General features: G+C 51.5%; 1 protein-coding gene across 1 annotated transcript; it reads left to right on the top strand.

The window, feature by feature from the left end:
- On the top strand, positions 1 to 19,353 carry NOL6 (nucleolar protein 6). Its single transcript, XM_037494279.2, has 26 exons — positions 1 to 4,856; positions 6,480 to 6,686; positions 6,770 to 6,886; positions 9,142 to 9,321; positions 9,902 to 10,070; positions 10,302 to 10,436; positions 10,516 to 10,679; positions 10,764 to 10,884; positions 11,069 to 11,127; positions 11,211 to 11,312; positions 11,507 to 11,622; positions 11,780 to 11,957; positions 12,111 to 12,233; positions 12,409 to 12,557; positions 12,695 to 12,770; positions 13,005 to 13,145; positions 13,569 to 13,686; positions 13,768 to 13,922; positions 14,031 to 14,194; positions 14,409 to 14,561; positions 14,789 to 14,886; positions 15,535 to 15,659; positions 15,778 to 15,867; positions 16,233 to 16,427; positions 16,543 to 16,644; positions 16,856 to 19,353. Exons 1-26 carry the CDS (start codon positions 4,803 to 4,805, stop codon positions 17,003 to 17,005), a joined length of 3,441 nt encoding a protein of 1,146 aa, XP_037350176.1. The 5' UTR covers positions 1 to 4,802; the 3' UTR covers positions 17,006 to 19,353.
- Positions 19,354 to 22,068: the final 2,715 nt, after the last annotated feature.

Genomic DNA, 22,068 nt, shown 5'->3' with positions numbered 1-22,068 from the left:
AATACACTGCTGAGGGGAACAGCAGGAGAGACAGGAGAGGTCTGCTGTGCCATGTGGGTTAGCTCCCCAGCCAGGGATTAAACTCATGCTGCAGTGGCTGACAAAATCTTGATAGCACAGAGACTTTAACCCCAGTACCACCAGGGAGGCCCATACTAAATTTTTTTACTCCAAGCTTCCACTTCTAAGAGAATATATCTTAAATGTTCTCATCATAATAACAGCAACAACAAATGGTAATTATGTGAGATGAAGGATATATTAAAAGTGTTAACTATCCTTATTGTGGTAATCATTTCACAATACACCTGTGTAACAAATCATCACACTGTACACCTTAAACTGTATATATGTTAATTACATCTCAATCAAGCTGGATGAATTATATTTTGAGCAGAAAGGGCAACAAGTTCAAAGGTATCAAAAGAAAGCAAAAATGAGTGGAAAACTTCCAGGTAGTTCATTATCACTAGGACATGAGATTTGAAGACAACACTGGTGAGAGACAAGACTGAAAGACAGACAGCAGTCACATACATTCATTTGGTAAATGATTATTGACTATTTAGGCATGTCCCTGGAGGTGCAAGGAGTTAAGATGCAGCACTATGAAGCTATCGGCAGCCACTGCAGCACGAGTTCGATCCCAGGCCAGGCAGGTGACCCACATGGCGCAGCAGACCTCTCCTGTCTCGCCTGCTGCTCCCCTCAGTACATCTGCCTGTTCTGCTCCCCACTCTGTCTCTGGTGAATAATCTCACCCCCTGCATCTCTGACCTGCACCTCAGCTCTTGTATGCATAAAAAAATGAATCTTTTTAAAAAATGATTATTATTTGCTCTATACCACGCATTGGTCATGTAGACCTGGTCCTTGTTTCGAGGGATTTAGTTAAGGACAAAGAAGCAGACGATTGATTAACAATCACAAATTGAGGGGGGAAATGGTAAAAAGGAAATAATGGAAGTGATGAGATTGTCAGTGGGAAGAATAAGGGGCACTTAGGGCCCCCAAACCTGGCTGCTCTAAATGGGTTCTGCCATCTGCCTCATGAAGAGAAACACACTCTTAGTGCATAAGACCTTCAATAGAAAAGAACTTTAATACAATTAGTGTGCAATAGAGAATTTGTGTGCATTAGAGAAGAGAAAGAATACAGTTAATATAGTTTCCCCATGAAACACCCAAAGTTATCCATGTCCTGTGGGTAAATGTGCAGCCAAGTAGCCAGGATCATTAAGGCCCAAAAACTTGCCACAAATCTAAGTCACCTTCTGATGGGGACCCATTGGAAAGGGGAATAAGGAAGCCAAGTATGAAAGGAAAAGAGCAAAATCAAAATACAAGTCAAGGTCCTTCCTGGTGGTGCAGGGGTTAAAGAGGTATCGCCAGCCTCTGCAGCACAACTTCGATCCCTGGGCCTGCCAGGGAGCAACCCACATGGCACAGCAGACCTCTCCTCTCTCACTTTCTGGCCCTCTGCTCCCCTCAGCACTGTATTTCTGTAGATCTTCCTGTTCTACTCCCCACTCTCTGGTGAATCCTCTCATCCCCTGCTCCTCTGGTCTACATCCAGTTCTTGCATGCATAAATAAATAAATCTTTTTAAAAAACCAAAAAAACATAATACAAGTCAAGATAGAGTCTGTCATTGTCAGTCCCTGACAGGTCTCTTGCCTACATTAATGGCTCTTTCAAATGCCTCCTTCCATGTCCCCCAGGTCCCTGGTACAAGTCCAAGGCAGAGAAGCAAAAATGACTTCTTCAAATGTCTCTCTGCTTCCTGGGTCTTCTCCAGGTTTTCTTTTCATCTCCCTCCTTGCCTTCCTGGTCTTCCTCTCCTCACTCCTTCTCTTCCAGGCCCTTTTCTAGCTTCCTCGCTGGCAGTTCCACCCTTCCTCAGTGGGGACAGGGAACCTGGAACCTCAAATCTCCCCTTTCTCTGGGGATTACATTGTTGCAAGACAAGGGACAATATATTTCACATTGGGTGGTCAATGAAGACTTAACTGAAGAGGTGACTTTTATACTGAGAGCTAAAGGATGAAAAAGAGAAAAAGTCAAGAAAAAGAATTCTAGGCACAGAAAAGAGTTTGGCTCAATTCTCTGAAATGAGATAGAACTTGGTACAACCATGGGATTGAAAGAATGTTGATATTGCTGGAGTTAAGTGAGGGGTGGAGTGTCAAGAGAAAGGGTGCTATAGCAAGTGAGGGACTATTTGATTATGGCCTGTTGCTAAAGATTTCATTACAAGTATAATTGGGAGCCACTGGCAAATTTTTATAATGAAAGTGAAATGATAAAATTTTAGTTCCTGAAAACTCATTCTAGCAACCTGTGGAAATGACTGAAGGACAAGACCTCTCATATGAAGGTTTATTTAAAAGCTATTGTATAAACTAAGTTATGCTATTCAAAGTTAGGATAATGATTACTGTTGGTGGGTAGTGACTAGAAGGCAGCATGAGGGAAAATTATGACAGTGTAGGAAAAGTGTTGCTTCTTTTCTGGGAGTTAGTTACTCAGGTTATGTTTGGTTTGTGACTATTCAGACTTTGCCCTTATGATATGTGAATTTTTCCCAAAAAGTAGTTAAAGCTATTCAATACAATTTTCCTATATGTTGTCATTAAAGACCAAAAACAAAAAAGGGGAGAATTGTGGACATATTCCAGATTGAGCGAGAAAAGAAACATGGTAACTAAATTAGTGCATGATCTTGTATCACCAAATAAAATGCTGTTATATAAAAGATACTGTTAGGATAATTGGCAAAAAGGAATGTGGACTTTATTATTTTTTTTAAAGATTTATATTTATGCATTTAAGAGCTGGGGTGTAGGCCAGAGGTGTGTGTGGAGGGGGTTTGTGTAAGAGGATTCACCAGACAGTGGGTAGCAGAACAGGAGGATCTACTGAAATACACTGCTGAGGGAAGAAACAGGTGAGACAGGAGGGGTCTACTGCGCCAAGTGGGTTAGCTCCCAGGCCAGGGATTGAACTCATGCTGAAGTGACTGCTGGTAGCTTCACAATGCTGAGACTTAAACCCTTGTGGCACCAGGGAGGCCCTGAATGTGGACTTTATTTATTTTTTTAAGGTTTATTTATGCATACAAGAACTGGGGTACAGGCCAGAGGTGTGGGGGTGAGAGGATTCACCAAAGACAGAGTGGAGATCAGAATAGGCAGACTGACTGAAATACACTGCTGAGGGGAGCAAAAGGTGAGACAAGAGAGGTCTGCTGCACCATGTGTGTAGCTCCCTGGATCAAACTCATGCTACAGATGCTGCGGATCACTTCATAGTGCTGTGCTTAACCCCGTGTGCCATCAGGGAGGCCCTGAATATGGACTTTAGAATAATATTTAATCAAGGTAAAACTGGGGCCTCCCTAGTGGTGCAAGGGATTAAGCTTCACATTACGAAGCAATCTGCAGCACAAGTTCCATCCCCAGACTGCAAGGGAGCAACCCACATGGCAGACCTCTCCTATCTTGCCCGGTGCTCCCCTCAACTGTGTGTTTCAGTCCGTCTGCCTGTTCTGTTTCCCACTCTGTCTCTGGTGAATCCTCTCACTTCCTGCATCTCTGGCCTGTACCCCAGCTCTTGTATGCATGAATAAATGAATCTTAAAAAAAAAAAAAAAGGTAAAATTTCCTGAATTGTATAATAGGACTACAATGATGTAAGTAGTCTTTGTTTTAGTAGATTCCTGCCGAAGCATTTAGAGATGTGTGCATATGATTTTTAAATAACTGGTTCTGCAAAATAATATGTAAATGCATAAAGAAAAAAACAAATTTGTGCCTCCCTGGTGGCCCAAGGGTTAAGTCTCAGAGCTGTTACCACCAACGTCTGAGTTCCATCCCAGGCCAGGGAGCTAACCCAATATGGCACAGCAGACTTCTCCTGACTCAGCAGCTGCTCCCCTCAGCAGTGTATTTCAGTAAATCTGTCAGTTCTGCTCCCCATTCTCTCTACTGAATCCTCTCACTCTCCTCACCCCACTCGCATCTCTGGCCTACACCCCAGTTCTTCCTCGCAAAAATAAAAAGAAAAAAACCAAATTTAACAGAAGACTAACACGAAGTTATGATGGGTAGGTGAAGGTTATAAGGGAGCTCAATTATTAGTTTGAGTTATAAATGGTAATTTATTATTGCAACGTTTGGATAGATTTGGAAATTTTAGTAAAGTGGAGAAAAGCGACAGTCATAATTTAAGTACATGAGGTGATTTGGGCTAACCTTGGCAGTATAGATAGAGAAGAGGGAACAAACCCAAGGTCTATTTTGGAGGTAGAACTCACAAGATATGTTACTGGGAGGGCGTGGTGGTGGACGAAAAGGACAGGAATCAACGCCGTACATTAAACAAGCCCTTCTCAGAGAGCCCAAAGGCGCCCCGCCTTCCCTTTCGACCCGAGCGGAGGAAGTGAGGAAAAGGAAGCGACCGCCAATCCACAAGTCGACTTCCGGTCGTCGACTTCTTGGTGTCGCAAAGAGGTCGTAAATTGGAGAGCCTTTTAGCCCCGCCCCCAAATTGGGCGGTCCTAAAGAGTGACAGCGACCAATGGCGAGCGAGTCTTCGGGCTCTTATCCAATGGCTCTGGAGGTGGGCGGAGTCCTGCAGCACGCGGTTTGCCAGCGCTTCTGCCGGGAACTGCAGCAGGTTTCCTATGGCGTTGGGCTGATCTCACCGAGATTGCTGCCGATTTCCAGTTTTGCTTGTGGAACGAAGTTGTGCCAAGCAAGTGGGCTTTAGACTCCAAGTACGGAAGACCTGGACCCCGAGGGATGGGGCCGGCGCCTACGGAAACGCAGCAACGTGGAGCTCCTGGGGAGTCGGAGGTGGGTGACCCCCTGGGAGGAAAGGATGCTCAGCGTGTCGGAGATGCCGGAGCCGGACAGCTCGTTCGCGAGTGTCTTGAGGGCGATCCTCTCTGGAGGATCCCGTTCCCCCGATGCTTCAACCCTGGGGTTGCTATGGGCGACGGAACATGGTATTATTTGGATAGTTGCAGTAATCCCTATTGCACTCTCATGGCGAGCGTCGCACTTTGCTGCAACCTGAAGTTAAGAGACCTGATGACTTGGGTCATTTCACTGACCGGGTCTTCCTTCTGGACGTTGGAAGGCATCTCCCCTTGTGTTCCCAGTTCTGTGCTCCCTGCTGTAACCGAGGGCACGTGGTGGCGCTTCTGGAGCTGTCCATTAAGGAAGGCTCTCCCGGTTTCTGACCGTGGAGGGGGTGGGACCTAGGGCTGTAGGGAAGAAAGTTTAGGATCCCACGCAACAGGATTTGATGCCTACTCATAATATAGGTATACTAGCGGTGGACACTTGAGCTCATACAACTTCCTTCAAGTGTCCATTTTCTCCTAGAATTATTGTGAGAATGGCATTACTTACTGAGTAAATGCTCCAGATCAAATAGGGTCTAACTCTCTCCATCTTTGAGTACTTAATGTATATTAATTCAGACTATAGTTGGGACTTGGAATTGGTCTATAGGGGAAGTGGAACCTGGCAGGATTTGGAGACAGTAAGAATGGAGATGGCATTTTTAAAGTCCCAAGGCAAACACAGCAGAAGAGGAAACTCTGTGATGCATGGTGCCTGGAAATACAGGGAGTTCAGACATCCTTCAGGGCAGGACACAGTGAGCTACTCTGATTCCAAGCAGAGCTCCCTGCTGTTGCTTTCAGGTAGAAAGGGAGCCCTCAACTCAAGGAACATTCAGTTTGGAACTCAGTAAATATTCTTCTAAGTAGTGGTTATACTGAGTTTGTTTTTTTTTTTTAAACATAGAAGAACTGGGGTGTAGGTTAGAGGTGTGGGGGGTGAGAGGATTCACTGGAGACAGTAGGGAGCTAGAACAGGAGAACTTACTGAAATATACTGCTAAGGGGAGCAGCAGGTGAGACAGGAGAGGTCTGTTAAGCCATATGTGGGTTAGCTCCCTGGCTGGAGATGGAATTGAGCCCAACACAATGATAGTACTGAGACTTAACCCCTAGGCCACCAAGGATTCCCTACCCTGAATTTTACATATTCTCACTACCATTAAAAAGAGGCACTATGGGCTTCCCTAGTGGCGCAAGGGGTTAAGCACAGCACTATGAAGCTGTCCACAGCCTCTGCAGCACGAGTTCGATCCCCGAGCCAGCCAGGGAGCTACCCACATGGTGCAGCAGACCTCTCCTATCTCACCTGCTGCTCCCCTCAGCAGTGTATCTCTGTCAGGCGGCCTGTTCTGTTCCCCGCTCTGTCTTTGACGAATCCTCTTACCACTCCAAACCTCTGACCTGTACCCCAGTTCTTTTATGCATAAATAAATAAATCTTTAAAAAAGAAAAGAGGAACTAGGAGCTAGTGAAGCTCTGACAACTATCTCCTGTCACGGTGGTCCTTCGGGTAGCAAATGCTAAACATCTGTGAGCTCACACTGGCTTCTCTCTCTCACGGCCACAGGTGATGGAGCCAGCTCTGGAAGGCACAGGCAAGGAGGGAAAGAAGAAATCTTCAAAGAAACGCACAGTGGCTGGGTCTCCAGTGGAGGGCCTCCTGCAGCCAGTGAAGCTCAGCCGGGCCGAACTGTATAAGGAACCTACCAATGAGGAGCTGAATCGCCTTCGGGAGACTGAGAGTCTTTTCCACTCTAGCTTGCTTCGCTTACAGGTACTGTTGGGTGACTGGGACTTGGATTAGAGGAGCAGATCAAGGGCCTGAGACTAAAGGACTCTCTCCTGCCCTTCTTACAGGTAGAAGAGCTTCTAAAGGAAGTGAGGCTGTCAGAGAAAAAGAAAGAGCGGATTGATGCTTTCCTATGGGAGGTCAAACAACGGATCATGAGGGTGCCTTCAACCCCTGAGACAGAGGTAAGCAGGTGGTGTGAGGAACTGGAAAACACAGAAGAGGTCTTCAAGGAGAGCATCTGAAACAGGAGTGTTTTTTTTTTTTTTTTTTAAAGATTTGTTTATTTATGCATACAAGAACTGGGGTACAGGCCAGAGGTGCAGGGGGTGAGAGGATTCATCAGAGACAGAGTGGGGAACAGAACAGGCGAACTGACTGAAATACACTGCTGAGGGGAGTAGTGGGCTGATCTGCAATTTTAAATAGGATAGGACTTATTGAGTGACATTTTAAGACATTTTATTTATGTGTATAAGAACTGGGTGTAAGCCAGAGGTTCAGGGAGGGGAGAGGATTCACAGAGACAGAGTCAGGAGCAGAACAGGTGCATTGGCTCTGAAATACACTGCTGAGGGGAGCAGTAGCTGAGGCAGGAGAGGTCTGCTAAGCCCTGTGGGTTAGCTCCCTGGCCGAGATTTGAACTCAGTAGTGATAGCTGAGATTTAACCCCTAGGCCACCAGGGAGGCCTTTTTGCCGTGATATCTCGTTATGATGTGTGGGGGTGGGATGAAAGAGGATTACTCAGAGCCCATGTGCAGAACAATGAGAAGCCTAGAGGGACTACACCATGAAGGTGCAGCCCAGCTTCAAGGGCAGTCTCGCTTTTATTTAGAATCAGACAGAAGGGGCCTCCCTAGTGGCACAAGGGGTTAAGTCTCAGCAGCCACTGCAGCATGAGTTCCATCCCCAACCAGGGAGCTAACCCACATTGTGCAACAGACCTCTCCTGTCTCACCCACTGCTCCCCTCAGCAGTGTATTTCAGAGTTAGTCTGACTGTTCTACTCCCCACTCTGTCTCTGGTGAATCCTCTCACCTCCCACACCTCTGGCCTACACCCTAGTTCTTGCATGCATAAATAAATAAAGTAAACCTTTAAAAAAAAAAAAACAGAATTAGACAGAAAATTAAAAAGATCAAAGAAGCAAGCAGGCAAACAGGGAATGCACAAGTGTGTGAGGGATGGCTAAGCAGCTAGCCCCAGTCAATGCTGGGAATTAGGGAGAAAGTCAAGGAAAGTCTCAGTGTTTATGCTACTCTAACTATAACATCTGTTTCTGTTTCTATCACACACTGTTTTCATGTATAGATCCTCATTCCAGGACTTTTGCCTTGAGAGGTTTCTTATATCAAACTTTCCATGCTTCTGCACACTGAGAGGCACAGATTAGTCAAAGCGAAGAATAATCAAGGCAAAGACATGGAATAGTTGAGATACACAAAAATCCAAGTCCCACAAGGTGACATTTGTGTGACATTTTGAAGGTAGTGAGTCAGCCACATAGACACCTAAGGGAAGAAAAGCATTCTAGGAAGGGGAAACAGACAAAACAAAGGCTCAAAGGCAGGAGTGGATCTATATGTTCCTTGCAATGAACGATGGGGAGATGGAAGGAGATGAGTTCAGAAAGCTATGGTGGAAGGGGGTGTATCATTCAGGGCCCTGTGCACCTAATCAAGGACTTTGTTGGTTACTCTAGGTGAAATGGGCAACCACTGCAACTTTTTGTAGAGCAGTGATATGCTCTAACTTCAGCTTTAGAAAGTTCACACAGGCTGATGTGTTGAGAGTAGAAGGGAGGGAGACAAATGTAAAGTCAGGAGACTATTGGGAACCTATAGTGCAAGGATCTACTGAAAATTGGTGGTGGCTCAAACTAGGATAGAGAAGTGGAGCAGTGGCCAGTGTCTGGATGTCTTTTGTGGGTTTTTTTTTTTTTTTTTTAAGATTGATTTATTTATTTATACAAGCACCGGGCACAGTCAGAGCGCGGGAGGGTGAGAGAATTCACCAGAGCCAGAGCGGGGAACAGAACAGGCAGACTGACGAAGTGCACTGCTGAGGGGAGCAGCGGGCACAGCAGGAGAGGACTGCGCACCATGTGGGACCCTCGCTGGCGGCCGGGGATCGAACCGGCGCTGGAAAGGCTGTGGGCAGCTTCGCAGCCCAGCGCTCAAAGGCTGCGCCACCAGGGGAGGCCCTGGATATCTTTTGAAAGTGAAAGGGGTATTCCTAACAAAGATGAGCCATGGTGACTTAAATGTTTTTGATTGTGTAACCAGTATGGAGCTGGCCTAATGAGGAAGACATGGCAGGAAGATCAGGAACTTGGTTTCAAATATGTTATGTGTTGAATTTGAGATACATACGAGACATCAAAGGGACATGTCAGGAAGGCAGTCAAATCAATATGTGTCACTTTCTCTGTCTCCATAGCTGACTGACCAAGCATGGCTTCCAGCTGGGGTTCGAGTCCCTCTCCATCAAGTACCGTATACTGTGAAGGGTTGTTTCCGCTTCCTGCCCCCAACCCAGGTCACTGTTGTGGGCAGCTACCTCCTGGGCACCTGCATCCGGCCAGACATCAATGTGGATGTGGCATTGACCATGCCCAGGGTGAGGTCCTGAGTTTGGGGGATAGAGGGACCTATCACTTTTTTTTTTTTAAAGATTTATTTATTTATACAAGAACTGGGGTACAGGTCAGAAGTGCGGGAGGGTGAGTGAATTCACCAGAGAAAGCGGGGAGCAGAACAGGCAGATGGATTGAAGACACTGCTGAGGGGAGCAGTGGGTGAGTCAGGAGAGGTCTGCTGCGCCATGTGGGTCTCCTCCCTGGCTGGGGATCGAACTTGCATTGCAGTGGCTGTGGACAGCCTCACAGTGCTGCATCTTAACCCTTGTACCACAGGGAGGCCCCTCGAATCTGAGTTCTAAGTCAAATGAGCAACCACTGCAGTAGTCAAGAGGGCAGCTTTGATGTGCACTTGTGCCAGCTGCTTCCTCTTTGGTATTTTGCCTTCCTCACCTGAGAATCGGAGTTGGTGTAGTTAGCCCTGGCTCAGGTACCCTGGCAGTAGAGAATCCCTAGGATTGCTAAATTGTGACTTGGTTTTGGTTCATCTTGGCCTCCAGACTTTCCAACCACAAGCACTTATGTGCCTGACCATCTCTTTCTCTTCCTGACTCCCTCCAGGAGATTCTACAGGACAAGGATGGGCTGAACCAGCGTTACTTCCGCAAGCGTGCCCTCTACCTGGCCCACTTGGCCCACCACCTGGCCCAAGACTCTCTCTTTGGCAGTGTTCACTTCTCCTACACCAATGGCTGCCACCTGAAACCCTCGCTGCTTCTGCGGCCACATGGTGGGAGGCACACACAGGGCTGTGGGCAGTTTGGGGTAACAAATCCAGGGGAGGAAGCACAGGGGCCACAAGTCCAAGATGAAAAGCTTGGGCTTCAAGTTTGAGAGGAAAGGTATAGGGAGCTCATTCTGAGATGTGTGGGCTTGGGGCCTCAAGTAGAAGAGGGTGCAGGGACCCCTCCCCACCCAGGCTCCAAGGGACTGCAGGTCTCAACACCCCATCTCCCCCCAGGGAAGGATGAGCGTTTGGTCACTGTACGTCTGCATCCATGCCCCCCGCCTGACTTCTTCCGCCCGTGCCGCCTGCTGCCATCCAAAAACAATGTGCGCTCTGCCTGGTACCGAGGGCAGAGTTCCCCAGGAGATGGTGAGCAGGCACGGGTGTCAAGGTGGAGCTGGAGGGAAGGGTGTTTTGGGGACTCCTCTCATGGCTTCCCCTTTCACAGGTAGCCCAGAGCCTCCCACCCCCCACTATAACACATGGGTCCTGCAGGACACAGCCCTCGAATCCCATGTACATCTGCTTTCAACCACGTTGGGCTCGGCTATGGGCTTGAAGGATGGTGTGGCACTTTTGAAGGTCTGGCTGCGTCAGCGGGAACTGGACAAGGTGAGTTGGGATTGGCCCAGCTCCCCTGCCTCACTGGGTGGTGGGCTGGCTGTGAGCTTGGGCCTCTCCCTTCATCTCTTTCAGGGTCTGGGGGGGTTCAGCGGGTTCCATGTCTCCATGATGGTGGCCTTCCTCGTGTCCACTCGCAAGATCCACACCACCATGAGTGGCTACCAGGTCCTAAGAAGCGTCTTGCAGTTTCTGGGTGAGGCAACTGGGCTTGGAAAGGCCAAGGCATCCTGGGAAACTCACCCAGTCAGATTGTTGAGCAAACTAAACCCTAGAGGTGGCAGTTTCAGCCACCTGGCTGGAGGGCGGATTTCATTAGGGCTGGGTCCCTGGAGAGTGGAACTCCTGCTGACACAACCACCTTCTCTGGTTCACTTCAGCCACCACAGATCTGACTGTCAATGGGATCAGTCTATGTCTCAGCTCAGATGCCTCCTTGGTAAGTGGGACCAACCTGAGTCTGGGCAAGGAGACTTGACAGTCTAGGCCCCAATCCTTACTGCTTTTCTCTACCCCTCCAAGCCGGCAGTGGCTGACTTTCACCAGGCCTTCCCTGTTGTCTTCCTGGATTCTTCAGGCCGTCTCAACCTCTGTGCTGATGTCACTGCCTCCACTTACCACCAGGTACCAATGGTCCTCTACTCCTGGGTTCCACAGGTTTCCCAGCCAACTTTAACATTTGTGTCAGCACCATCACCCCAGAGATACCTCTCCAAAGAGTTTAGGCTAGGCCTGTCCCACTCTGAGCCCTTAGGTCTGAGGAGAGGGTATAGTGGTGGTAGTCTCACCTCTGCGTTCCTCCCTGCCTCTGGCCCCAGGTGCAGCACGAGGCACGGTTATCTATGGCCTTGCTAGATACCAAAGCTGACGATGGATTCCAGTTGCTGTTGATGACTCCCAAACCCATGATTCGTACTTTCGACCACATCCTACAGTAAGTTTAGGGGTGATGGGGAATGTCAGCAGGTCCTGTTTCCCTGGGTCTGGTGTGATGGGGTAGTTGCCCTCTGGCAGGTGCTCATATCCTGGTGCGTGTGTTACTGTGATCGGCAGCACTTGATTCTCCCTCTTTGTTCTTCTGTGCCCCCAAGTCTCCGTCCACTGAGTCGCCTGCAGGCAGCATGTCACCGACTGAAGCTGTGGCCAGAGCTGCAGGACCACGGTGGGGACTATGTCTCAGCTGCTCTGGGGCCACTAATGACCCTCTTGGAGCGGGGCCTAGGGTCCCGGCTGCACCTGCTGGCCCATTCTCGGCCCCCAGTCTCAGAGGTAAGTGGGCATGTAGGTCAGGGAGTTTGTAGGCATGAGAGAGACTGGATCCAGGGCCTCAGGGGATACAAAAGATACTGTCTCTTTACCTAGAAAGTGGGTTTCCAGACCAAACTGGGGGATTCTTGGATTCAGTCTTTCTATACCCTATAGTGGGACATCAGCCAGGACCCGCCAAAGCACCGAGACTCTGGGACTCTGACCCTGGGATTGCTCCTCCGGCCTGAGGGTCTGACCAGTGTCCTTGAGCTGGGTCCCGAAGCTGACCAGCCTGAGGTGAGGAACCCTGGGGTTTGGAAAGTAATTTGAGCCTGTCTTGGGATGCCCAGCATGTGCATTGGAAGGAGTGGGGTGTGTCATACTCATGCCGCCTGGATTGAGGTCTGTCAGGAAGATTTCTGACAGAATCCTTCTTTGTTGCCCTTTCCCACCACCCTTTGCTTCTCCATAGGCTGCTGAGTTCCGCCAGTTTTGGGGATCTCGCTCAGAGCTCCGGCGATTCCAGGATGGAGCCATTCGGGAAGCTGTGGTCTGGGAGGCAGCCTCTATGGCCCAAAAGCGCCTTATTCCCCATCAGGTGGTCACCCACCTGTTGGCATTGTGAGTATTAGCCTCTCGGTGCCAGGAGGCAACCGTGGGCTGGGGAGCCTTTGGGGAGGCTTTTGGAAGTGACCAGTCGTGTCCAACAACTCACTCATAGCCCTGATGCCCACATTGCGTCTGTGCTCCTTTTCCAGCCATGCTGACATCCCAGATACCTGTGTCCACTATGTGGGGGGCCTCTTGGACCCACTGATCCAAGGCCTGAAAGAGGTAAGGGCCTTGGGTCAGGACTAGAGTCCAGGTTAGGGATTGGGTAGTAGTAGCCAGTGTGGCACAATCTGGGTGGTGGGTTTGGCAAGCCCTTATCACTTCCGTCATCGTGGCTGCGCTTCCTGGAGAGACCAGCAGAGGGGGCGCTGGCTCCACAGCAACTTGAGCCAAGGCCAGATCTGGTGGTGATAGGTTCTGACAATCCCTACCTCCTTCCTGTCTTCTCCCTCTCAGACCTGCAGCACAGGTGAGGAGGCCCTGGCAGCGGTGGTACGTTGCTATGATGACCTCAGCCGCCTGCTGTGGGGCCTGGAAGATCTCCCCCTGACTGTGTCTGCTGTGCAAGGTGCTCACCCAGTGCTGCGCTACACTGAGGTGAGGTCCTAGGAGGCAGGGAACCTTTTTTAAAAAAAAAAAAAAAAAAAGATTCATTTATGCATACAAGAGCAGGGGTGTATGCTAGAAGTGCAGGGGTGGAGGGTGGTGAGAGGATTCACCAGAGACAGAGTGGGGAGCAGAACAGGTGGATTGACGGAAATACACTGTTGAAGGGAGCAGCGGGCAAGATAAGTGAGGTCTGCTGCGCCATGTGGGTATCTCCTTGGCCACTGCAGTGTCTGCTGATAGCTTCATGGTGCTGAGAATTAACCCCTTGCACCACCAGGGAGGCTGCAGGGAGCCATTTTTCCTGGATATCCCCCACCTTTCTTCCCCTTACCTTCCCCCCTTCCAGCTGCTGATTCTGGGCACTCCCTGCCAGTCTGAGGCCCCTTCCTCATTCTCCCTTTTTCTTTCCAGGTGTTCCCACCAACCCCGGTCCGGCCAGCCTACTCCTTCTATGAGCGCCTGCGGGAGCGGGCCTCGCTCTTGCCCCGGCCCGACAAGCCCTGTCCAGCCTATGTGGAGCCCATGACTGGTTAGTTGGCTTTTGGAAAGTAGTGACAGGGCCTGTTCCCACTCTAGGCTGTAGTCTGAGATGTCTCACTCATCTTTCCAGTGGTGTGTCACTTGGAGGGCAGTGGGCAGTGGCCACAGGATGCTGAGGCCATCCGACGGGTCCGAGCGGCCTTCCAGCTGCGTCTGGCAGAGCTGCTAACCCAACAGCATGGGCTACAGTGCCGTGCCACTGCCACGCACACTGACGTCCTTAAGGTTAGGCTGGTGTGGGCCAGGGATATCCCCGGAGAGGGCGGGAGAGGGGTAGGAGAGCCAGGTGCTCCTGGCCACCATATACCTCCCATCCTATCTCCTTTCCACCAGGATGGGTTTGTGTTCCGGATACGTGTGGCCTATCAGCGGGAACCCCAGATTCTGAAGGAGATGCGCAGCCCCGAGGGGATGATCTCACTGAGGGACACGCCTGCTTCCCTCTGCCTGGAGAGGGATACCAGGCAGTTGCCCCTGCTCACCAGCGCCTTGCATGGGTACAGCGCTGCAGTCTCTTCCTTATCTGTAAAATGGCAGTAATACTAGGACCAAATTCTTGGGGCATTTGTTGGGAGGATGAGATTACACGTGTAATGCTTCAGCATGGGGGTCGTCGTGGTGACACTTGAGTCGATAGTGGCAGTGGGGCTGAAGCTCTGTTCTTGGGCCCTCAGGGCCTGCTTCTCATCGCTGCTGCCTCTGCCCCCACAGGCTCCAACAGCAGCATCCAGCCTTCTCGGGTGTGGCTCGACTGGCCAAGCGGTGGGTGCGTGCCCAGCTTCTGGGCGAGGGGCTCACAGATGAGAGCCTGGACCTGGTGGCTGCTGCCCTTTTCCTGCACCCTGAGCCCTTCACCCCTCCCAGGTGATTCCCGCTACCTTTCATCTAGTGAGGAAATTTCCTTGGGTGCCTGTTTTCAACCTCCTGTTGCCCTTGTCCCTTCAATCCAAATGGGAGGGGGACTGAAACGAATAACAGAGAGTTCTAAGATGCCTTCCACCCCTAATTCCATGCCAAGGGCTCACCGGTACCTCAGGGAAGCCTGGGGAGGTATGGCTGGGCCTAGGGCTCATGGCTCTCCTTCCCCTCAGCTCCCCCCAGGTGGGCTTCCTTCGGTTCCTTTTCCTGGTATCGACCTTTGACTGGAAGAATACCCCCCTTATTGTCAACCTCAACAGTGAGCTCACCGGTAAGTGAGTTCTGCGCTTTGGGGATTTTCCTTCAGTTTGTGAGGTGACTACCTTGGGCTGGGAAATGATGAGGCGGAAGGGGCCTAGGCCAGGCCTTTAGGGAGCCCTGAGGCTGGAGAGAAGTAGATTGCCCATGGGATGACCAGAAACCGAGTAGACTGAGAATGGTGAGCAGCTGCAGAGAGTGGGCAGGAGGTGTGTGAAGGAGAAGGAAGGGTGGAGGGAGACCTGAACACTAGGGTTCAGCTTAGAATAGATGCCCGGACCTCTTGGGGGATGGGGATGATGATTGCTGTAATATGAGGCGCCCCTGGTTCCCGCAGAGAGGAAGGTATCAGCTTCCTAATTCCCCAGGTGTGTGGGAGCATAGGGTGGGAGGGGGGCAGGGGCAGGCCTCAGCTTGTACAGGTCCGGAAACCAGGCTGGGGTGCCAGGCAGTGGAAAATTCTGTCTCTGGATTGAGGCTGGTTTTAATGCCCCACCCGTTTGAGGCAAATACGGTGCCCCTTTCATCACTTTTGCCACATGGGGGAAGGGTGTTGGAAAACCCCCGATGGGCAGCCGTTGGATGGATGGTAGGAAGACCTGGGCGGAAGAGGGTGTCAGGCAGAGGGGCAGGCTGACCCAGGACCCCCTCTTTTCCACAGTGGAGGAGCAGGTGGAGATGCGCAGTGGCTTCCTGGCAACTCGGACACAACTCCCTGTCATGGTCATCTTTACCCCCCAGGATCGCAAAAGCTCTATATGGACACGGGATGGACCCTCGCCCCAGGTTCGGTCCATTCCTCCCCCAAATGGGTGGATTTCTACCTCAAAGAAAAAAGCAGGTCCATCCTGAACTAGGAGGCTCATAGTAGGATTTGACTTACCCGATGTATGTGTGTCCCCAGATCCTACAGCAGCTCGTGGTCCTGGCAGCTGAGGCCTTGCCTGTCCTAGAGAAGCAACTGATGGATCCCCGGGGGCCTGGGGATATCAGGGTAAGCCCTGACTAGGGGTGACTCCAGGGGCTCTGGGGACTCTCCCTTGAGCCTTGGAAGTCTGGAGCCAGTGGGGTTCTCCTGAGATACCCAGTCCCTAGTTTGGTGAGAATGAATCCAGAGAAGGCATTGAAGCTGCTCTCGGCACTTGGCAGAACTGGAGCCTGGTGGAGAACTTGGGCCTCAGCTCCATGAGGCCTCATGCTTCCAGCCTGTGTTCCTCCTGCTAGCCCCAAACCCCCTTGGCATTCCTGCCAACAAATGGGCATGTCAGGCCATAATGGGAAGAGGAGGCACCCAAGGTGGGCATGTGGAGGGGTTTGTAGTCAAACTGCCAACTCCAGCTGCTGACTGCCTTTCCTCAGACGGTGTTCCGGCCTCCCCTGGACATGTATGACGTGCTGATCCGCCTCTCTCCCCGCCACATCCCCCGGCACCGTCAGGCTGTGGACTCGCCAGCTGCCTCCTTCTGCCGGGGGCTGCTCAATGACTCAGGACCCTCATCCCTGATGCCAGTGCTGGGCTATGATCCTCCTCAGCTGTACCTGGCCCAGCTCAGGGTAGGTCTAAAAGGCTGTCTGACCTTGGGGAGGCGACTTTGAAGCGGAGCTGGGACCCTGGGGATTGCTCTCCATTGCCCACCTGTAATCTTATCTCTCTCTTGCCCATCCCTAGGAGGCTTTTGGGGACCTGGCCCTTTTCTTTTATGACCAGCATGGTGGAGAGGTGATTGGTGTCCTCTGGAAGCCCACCAGCTTCCAGCCTCAGCCTTTTAAGGTATGCCGGCTGATGACAGTCCTGTGTTCCTGAGTTGTGTATGTGTGGCTCCGCAGGGGCATACGTGTCTGTGTGTAGCTGTGAGTGTGCTGTCAGGTGTGAAATGTGTGGGCGTGTCTATCTGTCTTTACTACTCCTGCACCACCCCTGGCTTGGTGCCTGCCAGTGTGCCTTTGTGACAACTCAATCCACATTTCTTTGGTTTCCCTAGGCCTCTAGCACAAAGGGGCGCATGATGGTGTCTCAAGGTGGGGAGCTGGTGATGGTGCCCAATGTAGAGGCCATCCTGGAAGATTTTGCCATCCTGGGCGAAGGCCTGGTACAGGCTGTGGAGGCCCGAAGTGAGAGGTGGACTGTGTGATCTCCAGCCCTGGGAGCAAGCTGGAGGTAGACAGCAGGACTCTTCAGACCTCTGGAGCAAGATGTCAATGGCATATGGACCCTCCATGGAGGGTGTGCTGGCCTACACACACTGGATGGACCCCACATAAGCCACCACCCAGTTTTCTGTTGGTGCCCCACCATTGGGCCTGGGGCCACAGTATCCCAAGAGTCAACTGGGCCTGACTGTCCATTTGAACTCCCAGAAGAAGTTGTGAGCCAACTAAGAGAGGAAGCTGAGTGCACCAGGAGATCCCTTCACCACTCATCCCTGGGCCTGCCTCTCTCTCTCTCTCTCCCTGGACTGCTTCCAAAAGCCTGGAGAGGCGGGCCCGTGCCCAGGGCTGAGGATCTGTCCCCTTCCTGTTGCCAGGATGTGTACTTGGACCTCACTCTGCCCTTCAGTGCAGCATCTGGTCTTCAAATGTGGCCCAGAGAAGGTGTGGCCCTTCCTGGGGGTCACAGAGTACCGGCTTTGAGGAGTGGAGAGGGGCTTCACGTATGAATGGACCCCATTGAAGGGCACAATGCCCTCCTCTGTTGGTGCTGCTGCTTCCCAGGGTGGGGACATGGAAAAGCACAGAGGCAGGAAGGGACTGGGTGGGTGAAGGGGTGAGGGGGCTGATGTCCCCCAGTGCAGGAGAGACACAGAAAGCACTGAGTGCTGCAGGGCCCCTTTGTGCCTGAGTTCTACCAGATCTGTGCATCTACCCCCGGCTGTCTGCCCATTCGGGCCACAAGCTGCCCCCCACTGTGCTGCTGCAGTAGGGGTGCAGAGGCCCCAGCCCTGCTCTCCAGGAGTGCCCCGTGCCCTGGGGGGCGGGGGATGCTACCTCCTCTTAGCCTGTTCCACAACCCCTTCCGGCAGCCTCTCCCTTCACTCTCCCCTAATCCTGGCTGTTTTTCCAGACTCAGCTCAAATAGTGCCTCCTCCTTCAGCCCTTCCCTTGCCCTCAGCCTGAGGTGCTCTTTTCCCTCCTGAAACAGCAGAGTGATTACTATCTGTTCAGTTCACTTTGCAGTCACGTACAGTGACGTGAACTCTTCTGTTGTCTTAAGCTGATTTAAAATTAAATCACTTCATTTCCTGTTCCTGGCTGCTTTTAACCTTTTCTCCTGTATGTGTGCTCTTTGGGGACAGGGAACACTTGCGAAGGTAGGTTTCACAGCTCCGGGTACAGTGTTCTGCTCAATAGGACACAGCCATGTGCAGAAGGGGCAGCTGGAAGGCAGGGAGGGCACCAGAAGGCTGCAAGGGAAAGAGAGTCATGATTTGTGATCCCTGCCTGGACTGGGTGGGATGTGATGGCCGATAAAGCCTGAGAGGTAATACAAAGTCGATGTTTTGACGACTGCCTGCTAGGTCCTGGGCACTTGTTCCTTCACACATCTGAGGGATGGGAACCTGATGGATGGTCATTCCAGCCCTCTGAAGTAACGCACCGTTATCCTCGTTTTCTGAACAAAGGGACACGTTCAGTGGCCGGAAGGCGCCCCTTTGTGGTGGAGGGCCTTATGCTCCTGCCAGGCTTCATCCTCAAGATGAGGAGCCACGATGTGAGCTCTGCTTTCTAACTCTGTCTCGGTTCTGTTGGTGAGCCTGTGCCAGTCTCTACCTGCCGCTGTCATGGGGCAGTCTGGCCTGGGTTTGCAATTAGCATAATGAACACATTGACTGTGTGAGCCGGGGCTGGCATTTCTCTCCTAAGTGTGCCAGCCTTCGTTTTTGATGAAAGAGATGCAGCCCCAGCCCTCACGGTGGCCCCTGGTCCCCAGTGGTTGTCTCTGGCTCCTCTTCAGCCTCCTTTTCTTTTGTTCCCTCATGTGCTTTGCCCTCAGTCCCTCTATGGGATCAAGTGGGGTGGGGGCTGGTGACTTTCAAACTATCTGGTTCAGCCACAGGCCCAATAGCTCCTAGCCCTTTCGCAAGCCCAGTTCTGGATTATTCCAGTGTGTGGAGGGTGTGGAATCTGCCGCCAGGAGAGATGGTGGCGCAAGTGGCTTCAGGAGGTGGCAGGCACCAGTGCCACTTGGGAAAAGAGGTGTGGCCCTGCCACTTCCCTATGTGGTCCGCTCACTTCCCTTTGCGTGTGGTCTCCCACCTCCAAAATAGGCACCACGGTGACTTTGTCAGGGAAGGGAAGAGGGTGGAGAACAGAGAAACCCAAGGAGCTACACCGTCCTTTCTGCATTCCCCGCTGCTATTTGGGGAGTAAAGAGTTGGGGTGGAGAGCAGGAAGCCCAGGCTCTAACTTCAGTCCCTCCCATTGTACCTCCAGCCTGCTAATCTCAGATTTTCTCTGGAAAGTTGGCATCTATGGGTGTGGTTTAAGATGACTTTTGGGGGGACGGGTCTTGGATTGGGGGGGTCTGGGAGTTGGAACCTTAGAGGAGAGGAAGAAGAGAATCCTGGAAGGCAAGTTCCTCCTTATGTGTGAGCAAGGGTGTGCAGGATGATGTGGTTCACACATCCCAGGGGTGCATCTACCTCTGGGCCCCCACATGTGATCTAGGTGGATGTAGATGGGGTGGGAGTCTGATATAAGCCATGGTTTGTCTGCTCTATGTGTGCGCAGGGGCTGGGTGTGGACATGCCTGTATGCACCTGTCTGTGTACCAGTTTGGGCCTCCAACTCTGGATCTCTGTAAAAAGAAAAAAATCTGCCCTGTATTTGAAAAGCAAGTTAGGAGAAAAAGTTTTTAGGTAGGAGATGGGTATTCTGGATTCCTTCCTATGGCTTCAATGAAACCATTCCCCTTTTGGGAACTCTCCCGATTCTGACAGATCTTTTAAGCCTCTCATGTAGGGGACATTCAGTGAATTCTCAAAGGATCCTCCTCTGGCCTAAACTTTAATCCTTTCAGCCCAGCCCCTTACTTAGGGGGAAAAGAACAAGACCCCCAAAGCCTAGTGGTCCTTTCAGCAGCTTACATTCAATAAAGGGTGCTCAGCTCCTGACCTATTAAGTCAGATTTGGGCTAGCCTGGGCCCTACCCACAGAGAAATATACATGTAACCCCCCTTCCAACATCCGGTAATTGCGCTGTGAGTCACAGATTAATCCAGGTGAGAGATAAAGGGGAGGGAAAGCCTGGGGCACGTGAGTCACCTCTACCCTCCTCAGGAGAGGCCAGCCTGCCCATCCCCCTGCTGCAGAGCGTGAAGAGAAGGAGGCATCTTCGTTGCCCAAGTTGCAAATGGGGACCAAGGGTGTTCCAAGCCCAGGGGGAGACTCATTTCCCTCTCCCACTTCAGCGTCTGGGTTGGAAAAGGAGAAAATAATTTTTCTGGCTCGCATGAGGCCCAGAGGGGTGTAGGAACTCGTCTAGGGTCACACAGGGAGATGAGGGTGGAGTTACAGGGAATCTAGGCGTCCTGTCTGCGGGTAAGCTACTTGCTGCTGAGCCTGGGCTTTCCTGGGGCCAAGGAGGGGTGGAGTGTGAAATTAAAAACGAGTGGAGAGGCCTGTGCGCCATATCTCTGCCATGTGGCAGGGAACAGTGAAAAGCCCGGCCCCCTCCCCTGCCCTGGGCTGCCCACCAGCCTTGCCCCTTTCTTTCTGCTCAAAGCAGTTAAATGAAGCTTCTCAGCAACCCCCAGAGGAGCAGGATCAAGGACAGGTGTCGTGGGTGGGAGCAAGAACTCCGGTCTTCCTCAGTTCAAGTCTAAATGTCCTGGTTTCCCACCGGGAACTCCTCAGAAGCAGAGTCTAGTCTCTTCTATTCTTCCAGACTAAGGAATTGGGCTGAGCCCTCCTAAAGGCTGCCCAGGTCAAGGTTGGGCCCTAATTGGGAGGGTGAGGGGGGTCACAGAGTTCCAGCTCCTGTTCCACTTATCAGCCAATGGTCTGGATGAAAAAGATAATCACATAATGGCGTCCTGCCTTTTTCCAAGTTTCCTCTATACATGCCCACCACAGTTCCCAACCAGCGGGGTCTCCCTGGAGCCCCGTTCCTGCTGACCCCAAGTCTAGAGACCCTCAGAAAGTCATTCCTGAAGTCTGACTACAGAATCTCCTGCTGCGGCCTGTCTTTGCAACCTGAATCTTTCGCCTGTGACTCCTCTCCCCTAGGCGGGCAGCGAGTGACTGGCTTGTAATTGGCACCCAGGCTGGGCTGGGACTAGGGGAGAGTAGAGCGGGGATCCCACATGCCCATCGCCTATCTTGATCTACAGATGCAGAGCCTCCTTCCAACACCTTTGCCCCACCCTACTTCAGACTATAGGCCTCTCCGTTGTCCTGGTTCAGGTTCCTGTCTGCCCAAATTCAGTTTTTGCCAACCTGCCCTGCCCACTCCTCTGCCTCCTAAACCTAAAATCCAAACCCTCCTTCTTCCCTCCAGCCACTGCCCCGCATCTGGGCTCTTTCCCTCCTCCATGTCCTCCTTCCAAGCCTCCTGGCTTCAGTCTTTCCCCTTTCAACCCATCCTCCACTCAGCAGCTGGAAAGATCCATCTAAAGGGCAAGTGGAGACCGTGTTACCCCCTCCACTTAAATCTCTCAGGCCTCCCATTAGCCATTCTTCCAAGGGATAGAACATTGATCAATTCTTTTTTTTTTTTTTAAAGATTTATTTATGCATACAAGAACTGGGGTACAGGCCAGAGCTGTGGAGGGTGAGAGAATTCACCAGAGACAGAGTAGAGAGCAGAACAGGCAGACTGGCTAAAATACACTGCTGAGGGGAGCAGCGGGCGAGAGAGGAGAGGTCTGCTGCGCCATGTGGGTAGCTCCCTGGCGCCCGGGAATTGAACTTGTGCCACAGGGGTTGCGGACTGCTTCACAGCGCAGAGCTCAGCCTGCTGTGCCACCAGGGAGGCCCTCCATTCTAACCTTGTTCAGAACCCTGATAGAAAGTAGTTAAAATGTAGTGGTTGAAGCAGGAGTGGGGGCATGGACTCTGCCTCCTTGGCTTCGCTTTCCCCCTCTCCAGCTGCAGCAGTCCCTCTGAGAGCTTCCTCAGAGCCCTGAGGCTTAAAGAAGCTTGAATATCTCTGGTTCCATGGATAAGGTCCTACCTATAGAACTCAAGGCCCTTCTCA

Source organism: Talpa occidentalis, unplaced genomic scaffold (assembly GCF_014898055.3).
Source record: "Talpa occidentalis isolate TD23 unplaced genomic scaffold, MPIMG_talOcc4v2.1 talOcc4.7, whole genome shotgun sequence".
In the NCBI taxonomy this organism is placed as follows: Eukaryota; Metazoa; Chordata; class Mammalia; order Eulipotyphla; family Talpidae; genus Talpa; species Talpa occidentalis.
The sequence above is the reverse complement of the archived record's forward strand: the minus strand, read 5'-3'. Positions and strand labels throughout refer to the sequence as shown.